The 10,864-nt window shown below is 43.5% G+C and overlaps 1 protein-coding gene across 1 annotated transcript; it reads right to left on the bottom strand.

Annotated features, from left to right (window-relative positions):
* Positions 1-716: 716 nt before the first annotated feature.
* LOC129848994 (axin interactor, dorsalization-associated protein-like) lies at positions 717-9,221 on the bottom strand. Its single transcript, XM_055916076.1, has 6 exons — positions 7,222-9,221; positions 7,005-7,113; positions 6,713-6,816; positions 5,528-5,650; positions 4,820-4,875; positions 717-917 (listed from the first exon to the last, which is right to left on the bottom strand). The coding sequence occupies exons 2-6, from the start codon at positions 7,043-7,045 to the stop codon at positions 717-719; spliced, it is 525 nt and encodes a 174-aa protein (XP_055772051.1). The 5' UTR covers positions 7,046-7,113; positions 7,222-9,221.
* Between the last annotated feature and the right edge of the window lie 1,643 nt (positions 9,222-10,864).

Raw genomic sequence — 10,864 nt, 5'->3', positions numbered from 1 at the left:
AGAGGCCCCACTACTAATTCAGTAGAAATAGAACGTTTGACTACCTTTTGGTAGTCTCTCGATATGTCTCTGGATCTCAATGTCTACGCTGAAGTGAATGTATGTGTCCTCCTTTCGGGTTACATTTACATTTAAGTCATTTAGCAGACGCTCTTATCCAGAGCGACTTACAAATTGGAAAGTTCATACATATTCATCATACATATTCATCCTGGTCCCCCTGTGGGGAATGAACCCCATGGCGTTGCAAGCGCCATGCTCTACCAACTGAGCCACACGGGACCTGGACGGCATAGTGCTGCTGGTTCGAGGAGAGGCGGTGTTGGGACCCGTTAGAGACCGAGACGGCATTAAACGGGACCCTTCAATGGCTGAAGGGTCAAAAGAGAAGAGGCCACACTTCTTAAACCCTTCCACCACATAGCACATGTCCTTACAGCGCTGGTACGGGTAGCGGAATATTCTTGACATTTTCTGATTTGTTTACAATGTAGGTGTGCTCAAAATGGCTGAGGTCTCCAGCTACCTTGGAGAACTCAGTCTTTAAAGGGCCAAAGTATGCCACGTCCAGTGGCTGCAGGACATGGGTTCAGTATGGTGGAAGACAAAGAGGTATAACCCCTTCCCTTAGTGCCGCCGCGAGCACCTCTGGGTCCATCGAAGAGTAGAAGAAGAGGGCGCTTCTTCACAGCATGTTGAATGAAGTGCTGAAACCACTATCTGAACAGGTCCCCGTCAATGTAGCCACTGTTTGACCGTCCATACAAGGCTTGTGGGAGGCCTCCCAGTGTGTAGTGGCCAACGGGGAAACACTTGGGGTAAATGATAAACGGGGGGACATCCTCCCAAGATGCGTTGAAGCAGGCCAGCACTGTGATGTGCTCCTTGGTCCCCGGAGCCTCCTTGTTCCCCGGAGCCTGCTGGTACAAGTGTTTTGCGCCCCGGGGAGCCAGCACTTTGTGCCTGCTCTGGTTGCTACGGAACCAAGACTCATCTCAGTTATAGATTTATCTAGGTTTCACCCTCAACCCACTCTCCTCCAAGTGCTCCTCATAAGAAGTAAAGAAGGTGTCCATCGTTGGACGTGTGTCACACTCAGCTCTCCCCCTGTCTAGGGTGTCCGGTCTCCTCATGCTCAGGTTCTTGTGCCTCCTCCTGAACATTTCCCACCACCTCTTCCCCAGTGGTGGGATTGTTTCCCCTGGGTGCCGAAACCTACAAAAGAATATAATATAAAACTGTCCATCCAAGATGAAAATTTTTGTTTTGGCATCACCATACACATCCACATTCATGAGTGCAGTCTCAGTGCTATGATGGGGACTAAAACCAGACTGGAGCGTTTCGTATACAGTCATGGCCATAAGTTTTGAGAATGACACAAATATACATTTTCACAAAGTCTGCTGCCTCAGTTTGTATGATGGCAATTTGTATATACTCCAGAATGTTATGAGTGATCAGATGATTTGCAATTAATTGCAAATTCCCTCTTTGCCATGCAAATCCCCCAAGAACAGTTCCACTGCATTTCAGCCCTGCCACAAAAGGACCAGCTGACATCATGTCAGTGATTCTCTCGTTAACACAGGTGTGAGTGTTGAAGAGGACAAGGCTTGAGATCACTTTGTCATGCTGATTGAGTTCGAATAACAGACTGGAAGCTTCAAAAGGAGGGTGGTGCTTGGATTCATTGTTCTTCCTCTGTCAATCATGGTTAACTGCAAGGAAACACGTGCCGTCATCATTGCTTTGCACAAAAAGGGCTTCACAGGCAAGGATAATGCTGCCAGTAAGATTGCACCTAAATCAACCATTTATCGGATCATCAAGAACTTCAAGGAGAGCAGTTCAATTGTTTTGAAGAATGCTTCAGGACGCCCAAGAAAGTCCAGCAAGTGCCAGGACCGTCTCCTAAAGGTGATTCAGCTGCGGGTTTGGGGCACCACCGGTACAGAGCTTGCTCAGAAATGGCAGCAGGCAGGTGTGAGTGCATCTGCATGCACAGTGAGGCAAAGACTTTTGGAGGATGGCCTGGTGTCAAGAAGGGCAGCAAAGAAGCCATTTCTCTCCAGGAAAAACATCAGGGACAGACTGATATTCTGCAAAAGGTACAGGGATTGGACTGCTGAGGACTGGGGTAAAGTCATTTTCTTGGATGATTCCCCTTTCCGATTGTTTGGGGCATCCGTAAAAAAAGTTTGTCCGGAGAAGACAAGGTGAGCGCTACCATCAGTCCTGTGTCATGCCAACAGTAAAGCATCCTGAGACCTTTCATGCGTGGGGTTGCTTCTCAGCCAAGGGAAAGGGCTCACTCACAATTTTTCCTAAGAACACGGCCATGAATATAGAATGGTACCAACACATCCTCTGAGAGCAACTTCTCCCAACCATCCAGGAACAGTTTGGTGACGAACAAAGCCTTTTCCAGCATGATGGAGCACCTTGCCATAAGGCAAAAAACTAAGTGGCTCGGAGAACAAAACATCAATATTTTGGGTCCATGGCCAGGAAACTCCCCAGACCTTAATCCCATTGAGACCTTGTGGTCAATCCTCAAGAGGCGGGTGGACAAACAAAACCCCACAAATTCGGACAAACTCCAAGCATTGATTATGCAAGAATGGTCTGCCATCAGTCAAGATGTGGCCCAGAAGTTAATTGACAGCATGCCAGGGCAGATTGCAGAGGTCTTGAAAAAGAAGGGTCAACACTGCAAATATTGACTCTTTGCATCAACTTCATGTAATTGTCATTAAAAGCCTTTGACACTTATGAAATGCTTGTAATTATACTTCAGTATTCCATAGTAACATCTGACAAAAATATGTAAAGACACTGAAGCAGCAAACTTTGTGGAAATTAACATTTTTGTCATTCTCAAAACTTCTGGCCATGACTGTACATTGTTTGTCTTCAGGAGGGCAGTGAGTTGCTGCGCAACAGATTTTTCAAAAAATATTAGAGGAATGGGAGATTCGATATAGGCCGATAGTTTAAAAAATATTTTCTGGGTCAATGTTTGGCTTTTTCAAGAGAGGCTTTATTACTGCCATTTTTTGTGAGTTTGAGCTAATGGAATGGCATGTGTTTGTATTTGATACCATTCCACTGATTCCGCTCCAGTCATTACCAATTCAGGTTCCACCAACCTCCTGTGATATACATATGCTGATGTGTATATGCTGCTATGTGAATATCCTTTTCATTCCTTTTATATATTTCTATTGTATGTACAACCATATTAATACTGTCATGTGTATGTGTTGAATACCTTTAGAACCTTAAGTCCATCCTAGGTATCACAAAGATCACTTCTTCTATGTGTGTGGTAATGTGTGAATTAAACCAGAGGACACAACTCTGGATGTGAACACATCTGCCTGGTTCTTGCCGGACCGCCTGTAGTGGCTCAGACCAAAGTACGGTCGGTATAAGTCCGTAGCGGGTGAGAACGCAGAAGCCAACCACTCAGACGGTTGCTGTATCTGTCTGTGAAGTGTGGCATTCAAGTGTAATTCAGTGTTGCTGTTTAAAACAGTGAAGGGCAACTTTGATGGGGGTGGGGGACACAAAACATTTACTCATCATGCAGACCCCCAAGCAAGCAACTGCGGCCCCACATAACTAATTTCCTGCATTTCTACACATTTTAGAGAGAAATGTTTGCAGTTTTTAATATTATATCTGAGTGATTGACTAACAAAAATCCCTGGGGACACCGGGCCGGTAATTTGACCATGTTAACTAGTTTAGATAGTTTAGGGTCCAGCTAAGATAGCCATCTAAAAAATAAAATTTGCTGACATGGGCTAATTGACTGACTATCAGTGACTGACGTAAGAGAGAAACTGATGCACAACCACATTTTGAAATTGGACTTTGTGTGTTCTACTATTCTATCTCACAACAGCAATTTGAGACCCCTACTGACTTCCTAAAAAATAAAAAAACATTTTGTTGAAATTGATCCGAAGGCCTTCAAAAGGAAACCGCGGTCCACCAGTTGCCCCGGTTTAAAACCGTGGTCATGTTTTACATCAGTTTACATTTTATACATTAAAATGATTATACTTCTTTCACATCTGTGGTCGTGGTGTCTGACATTTAAATGTATCAGGGTTTTATTCTCAATGGGTCGGTTTCCCAGACACAGAATAAGCCTAGTCCTGGACTAAATAGCTCTTTCAATACAGAATCTCCATGGAGAATGCTTTTTTGACCTGGACTAGGTTTAACCTGTGACTGTGTCTGGGAAACTGGCCCTAGCCCTAGAGTGGTATAACGATAACAGTGGTTGAGGACAGTCCAGGAGAGCAAGCAGTTCACACAGACCTACAGTAGGGAGAGAGATTGTCCTGCTATACTCGGACTGAAGCCCACAAACCTTTAAAGGGAAATAGGTCCAAACTCTATATTTGGGTCATATTACAGCCGGGGTGTATTCATTAGTGCACACTGTAGTAAAACATTTTGGAACGAAAACAAGTGTTTCTTATTGGACAAGTTTAGATGAATCCCTCCTTGTTTTGGCTGTTTGCTTCCGAGTGAATACACCTCAGTCTTATGAATAAACGCAGAACATGTTGATTGTTGACTAAATTCATTCAGTGTAGAGGAAGTAACACAGATCAACAATAGTGTATTTATACAGCAGTAGCCTGTAGCACAGTGAAATATGACAAAGAGGGTGTTGGTGTTCGTTTCCTTGTTCCTTGTCAATCATTGGCTCATTTGGTGAAATTGGCATCATGACAATATTGTAACGACCCGGTATTGTGTTCTGTGTTTGTGGGTGTGTTATGGTTCTCATGGCTACTAGCAGGGTTGCCACAGGTGTGTCTTGCACTGGGTTCAAATCAATGCCACTCAAATCTGTTGGGAAACAAAACGTTCAGATTCACTTGGGCTGTTCTGCAGGAATAAATTATATTTATAAAAATGTACTGTCAAGTGTCAACTCAACAGAGATAATTATTTGAACATTTTTCTAGACTGTTTCAGACCTTACTATTTCAGATGTGAAGGTCAGCAACTCATCTCAGCAATGTAAACAATGTAGCTGTCACGATCGTGTGGAGGATTGACGGACCAAAACGCAGCAGTAGGAAAATAAGCCATATTCCTTTTAATGAATACAAAGGCAAAAACGAAACAAAAACACTTACACACTAACAAAACGATCGTGAAGCTATGAACGAAGTGCACATACATGCTACAAACGTATAACATAGACAATTACCCACATCACATGAAAGCCTATGGCTACCCTAAATATGGCTCCCAATCAGAGACAACAGAAATCAGCTGTCTCTAATTGGGAACTCATTCAGGCAACCATAGACTCTCCTAGACAACTAAACCAACATAGACAACGCTAGACACATGCACTCAACACAAACCCATACACTACACCCAACACCCCCTTTACCATATAATCACCCAAAACCAACAAAACACAAACATTCCCCATGTCACACCCTGACCTAACTAAAATAATAAAGAAAAACAAGCCTACATTTAGTACCTTTCACACTAACTGTCATGTAGGGATCAATGCATTTCCCAGCATCTTTCAGCCCAATCTTGTCAATCTTTATTGTGAGCAGCGACATCCTGGGCTCTGAGGGTAACCGTGGCAACAATGTACCTGTTGGAGACATGAAAGCTGTAACTTTCTAAAGATACAATAATTGCAGAAAACATTCCCACGTTCCCAGAACTAATGCAGCTGAAATCAAGATAATGGTACCGTCCCAAATGGAACCCTACTCCCTATATTATTATACCTTGATTTCAACAAGGAACACAGACTGAGACCAAGGTCTCTTTTACAGCTGGGCCCTGCGTATACATGTTTACACATACAGTTTATGTACAATGATTAAGAAACTACACAAAACGATCACACAAAAAAATACAGCAGCAGATTGTTACATTTACACATAGGTTATTCCCCTAACAGCACAAGAACTTGCATTACCCGAAGCAGTTACAAGCAATACAAAAATAAAAATCACACAATACATGTTTAAAATGGGCAAGGGGGACAAGTTCACTACTATAGTGCACTACTTTTGACCAGGGCCCATATTGCACTGCATAGGGAATCGGGTGTCATTGGGGACGTAACCAGTGTCTATACTTACAGATCCTTGTTCAAGTCATTACTGTCAGCAGTATTTTACTTATACAATAATAGGCAGCAGAAGAAGTTGTAGACTGACTAACAGATAAGGCTAAGATGACATACACGTTTTGGTGAATGCTTATAAAAAAAATACTTTGTAAAGTAGATTCAACAACTTAAGCTATCTAGTAGTAGTAGGATAGGGTTTTTGATAATAACAAACTGTCCATTAGTAGGCAATCATTTTCATGCTCCGACAAAACTATAAAAAGACATAGACCCATTCAGACCCATGCCAGCCCCTTACTTCTCAACCAAATCATACCTTGCAAAACTGTGAATGGAGCAGGCAGTGAGGACAGAGCGACAAAGCCATGCAGAGAGACAGGGAACAGAGGAGACAGCAATCACAAAGGCACTCAAAACAGGGCCACAAAGCCAAAAAAAATAACCATGGCAAAATTACACAGTCAACAGATTCAGAATAAAGACCAATGATTATGAATGCTCTATATACACCATAGATTACAAATAAAACACAGTATTTGTTGAGTACTTTGCAAGTACTTTGTGAGTACTTACCTGGTACTCTGTTGGGAAAGGACTCTGGGGAGCCTGCTCCTGTAGCAGCATCCTCCTCTTCTTCCACCTCCAAGTTCTCCTCCTCCCCTGGGGCAAGGATTCTCCTGAATGTAAGATTTCATTCATTAGATTACTTGTTGAATATTTACAGGCTCAGCATGATGTTAGGAGATTAGGTCATTCAGATGGGGAAGCCATTGTTGAATTTTTAGTAATACCGTTTGCTTTACTCCATAATTTGCTCTGATTTGTTCTGATTATTGTGTACTTAAACAAAAAACTCTGTATTTACATTGGGTACGACAATAAGTGGCCTGCATTGTGATGGTTCATCGATCTTCATTTACCTCAAGGGCACTGGCTGCACATCAAAAGCAAAATCTTTGTTATACGTCAAAATACTGTTGAGAGAAAAGCACAATTGACACATTACATTGCCAAAACATTCAACTAATGATGAATAAAGCATTCAGATGTTGACGAAATCATATTCTTCCTAGTATACATACTGATTTCACGTTTCCTCATATCTTCCAACTTGAACTCCTCCTGAGATTGTGTGCACTAAAGGAGCAAAAGAAGATGGAAAATATTGAAATGTTGAAGAATTTGCTGAAGACATGAATAGATTTGAGCCAATTGTCACAGCCTTGGAACATCTGACAACTCTGACAAAATCTTCCTGTGATTCACTGACACGGTTGTGTTACAGAATTAAATGCATATTATAGAAGGTTAAGAATTAGAAATCCTAAAAAAACAGAATGAGTGTAACATCATACGTTAGTCATAACACAGACACTGGATTTTCATCAATATGATAATTGGCTGGCGAGCCGGAACATGTTCACATACACACTTAATTAGATGAATACTCAAGACAAAGGAGATGAATGTGGACTACAGGAAAAGGAGGACCGAACACACCCCCATTCTCATCGACGGGGCTGTAGTGGTGCAGGTTGAGAGCTTCAAGCTCCTTGGTGTCCACATCACCAACAAACTAACATGGTCCAAGCACACCAAGATAGGCACGACAAAACCTATTCCCCCTCAGTAGACTGAAAAGATTTGGCATGGGTCCTCAGATCCTGAAAAGTTTTGACAGCTGCACCATCGAGAGCATCCTGACTGGTTGCATCACTGCCTTACAGGTCGGCCTCTGACCGCAAGGCACTACAGAGGGTAGTGCGTAAGTTGCCACAAAGTTGCATAAGTCCAAGCTTCCCTCCAGTTTTTAATGAAATCTGCTTGTTCAACAGGCTGACGGGTGGGTCATTCTGGGGTACCTTTCTCTTCTTTCTTATAGAGCCGTCCAGACGTACAAACTTGAAAGCCTCCTCCCCAGAGACCAACCAGACAGACAGAATTGTCCCATGCAGGAGAGGTAGGTTGAGGTTTCCAGGGTAGTGCAGATGTTGTCATATGTTGAGGCAGTGAAGAAAGGAGAGGAAGATGGGTTAAGGGGAGGAGTGGTGAAAGTAGTAGAGACATACCAGTACAGAGGGATAGGCCAAAAAGTGATATAAGTTTCAGTAAGATTGGATTTTTAGCATTTATAGCAATAGTTATCAATTGTACTACAGGGATGTATCAGGAGTCCAGTTCCTTGTGGTCTTGTGAAAGCCAGTCTCACGGGGTGTCTCTAATGAAACAACAGACATTGCTACTGGTAAATAAGAGCATCCCATGTATAGATGAAAACAGTAAATCGGGCATTAACACACACTACATGGCCAAAGGTATGTGGACACCTGCTGGTCAAACATCTCATCAAAATCATGGGCATTAATAAGGAGTTGTACCCCCCTTTGCTGACATAACAGCCTCCATTTTTCTGGGAAGGCTTTCCACTTGATGTTGAAACATTGCTGCGGGGACTTGCTTCCATTCAGCCACAAGAGCATTCGTGTGGTCGGGCACTGATGTTGGGCAATTAGGCCTGGCTGGCAGTCGGCGGTCCAATTCATCCCGGTGGGGTTGAGGTCAGGGCTCAGTGCTAGCCAGTCAAGTTCGTCCACATCGATCTCAACAAACCATTTCTGTATGGACTTTGTGCACAGGGGCATACCACCCTGCATTCCACTGCTGGCTTGCTTCTGAAGCTAAGCAGGGTTGGTCCTGGTCAGTCCCTGGATGGGAGACCAGATGCTGCTGGAAGTGGTGTTGGAGGGCCAGTAGGAGGCACTCTTTCCTCTGGTCTAAAAAATATCCCAATGCCCCAGGGCAGTGATTGGGGACACTGCCCTATGTAGGGTGCTGTCTTTCGGATGGGACGTTAAACGGGTGTCCTGACTCTCTGAGGTCATTAAAGATCCCATGGCACTTATCGTAAGAGTAGGGGTGTTAACCCCTGTGTCCTGGCTAAATTCCCAATCTGGCCCTCAAACCATCACGGTCACCTAATAATCCCCAGTTTACAATTGGCTCATTCATCCCCCTCCTGTCTCCTGTAACTATTCCCCAGGTCGTTGCTGCAAATGAGAACGTGTTCTCAGTCAAAATAACGGTAAAATAAATAAAATAAAAATAAATAAATAAACAGGGGCATTGACATGCTGAAACAGGAAAGAGCCTTCCCCCAAAACTGTTGCCACAAAGTTGCAAGCACAGAATCGTCTAGAACGTCATTGTATGCTGTAAGGCTAAGATCTCTTCACTGGAACTAAGGGGCCTACCCCAAACCATGAAAAACAGCCCCAGACCATTATTCCGCCTCCACTTTACAGTTGACACTATGCATTCGGGCAGGTAGTGTTCTCCTGGCATTCGCCAAACCCAGATTCGTTCGTCGGACTGCTAGATGGTTAAAGAGTGATTCACCACTCCCGAGAATGCATTTTCACTGCTCCAGAGTTCAATGACAGCGAGCTTTACACTACTCCAGCCGACGCTTGGAACCGCGCTCTGGGATCTTAGGCTTGTGTGTGGCTGCTCAGCCATGGAAACCCATTTCATGAAGCTTCCGACGAACAGTTCTTGTGCTGTTTGGAACTCGGTAGTGAGGGTTGCAACTGAGGATGCTTTCTACGAGCTATGCGCTTCAGCACTCGGCAGTTGTCTGTGAGCTTGTGGGCTACCACTTCGCAGCTGAGCCGTTGTTGCTCCAATATGTTTCCACTTCACAATAACAGCACTTACAGTTGGCAGCTCTAGCAGGGCAGAAACTTGACAAACTGACTTGTTGGAAAGGTGGCATCCTATGGTGGTGCCACGTTGAAAGTCACTGAGCTCTTCAGTAAGGCCAGTCTACTGCCAATGGTTGTCTATGGAGATTGCATGGCTGTGTACTCGATTTTATACACTTGTCATCAACAGGTGTGGCTGAAATAGCCGAATCTACTAATTTGAAGGGGTGTCAACATACTTTTGTGTATATATAGTGTATGTAGTACTTGTCAGTAAACAGCAGCTTGAACTAGCTAACTAGCTGGTTTAGCTTACTCAAGGGTTCACATATTCTTCTACACACTCCATTTTATAAATGACCTTTAAGTAAAGGAGGCTCCAGGGGAAGGTTTGGCTTCTTGATTCGTTTTCTGTTGATTGATTCATCGTCATCTGAAGACTCATTTTCGCCCTGTTCTTCTCCAGGCGCCCTCAGTTCTGACTCCAGATCATCCATGACTCACAGTTCTTCATATTTAAGTAATATTTGCATTCAGTTTGGGGGTCAACACATGTTCCAAGGTCAAATAAATGCCTCCAATGCAATACACTGTATATGAAATACATATTGGTTTATAGGGAGAAAACTATTCTAGGTGCCAAAGTAAAAGTAGTGTTGGGATTACTCACTAGGGTCTGTAGAATCTACACTGCTCAAAAAAATAAAGGGAACACTTAAACAACACAATGTAACTCCAAGTCAATCACACTTCTGTGAAATCAAACTGTCCACTTAGGAAGCAACAGTGATTGACAATAAATTTCACATGCTGTTGTGCAAATGGAATAGACAAAAGGTGGAAATTATAGGCAATTAGCAAGACACCCCCCAAAACAGGAGTGATTCTGCAGGTGGTGACCACAGACCACTTCTCAGTTCCTATGTTTCCTGGCTGATGTTTTGGTCACTTTTGAATGCTGGCGGTGCTCTCACTCTAGTGGTAGCATGAGACGGAGTCTACAACCCACACAAGTGGCTCAGGT

Source organism: Salvelinus fontinalis, unplaced genomic scaffold (genome assembly GCF_029448725.1).
Source record: "Salvelinus fontinalis isolate EN_2023a unplaced genomic scaffold, ASM2944872v1 scaffold_1324, whole genome shotgun sequence".
Taxonomy (NCBI): Eukaryota; Metazoa; Chordata; class Actinopteri; order Salmoniformes; family Salmonidae; genus Salvelinus; species Salvelinus fontinalis.
Note: the sequence above shows the minus strand (reverse complement) of the source record. Positions and strands in the feature narration are given on the sequence as shown.

Excerpts from the sequence above, each read along its gene's own strand:
- LOC129848994 (XM_055916076.1), bottom strand. The coding sequence starts at position 7,045 with ATGAACCATCACAATGCAGGCCACTTATTGTCGTACCCAAT. Across the intron at positions 6,817-7,004 it reads CACTTATTGTCGTACCCAAT|GAGAATCCTTGCCCCAGGGG; the intron begins GTAAATACAGAG and ends TCTTACATTCAG. Across the intron at positions 4,876-5,527 it reads CATGACAGTTAGTGTGAAAG|ATTTGAGTGGCATTGATTTG; the intron begins GTACTAAATGTA and ends GTTTCCCAACAG.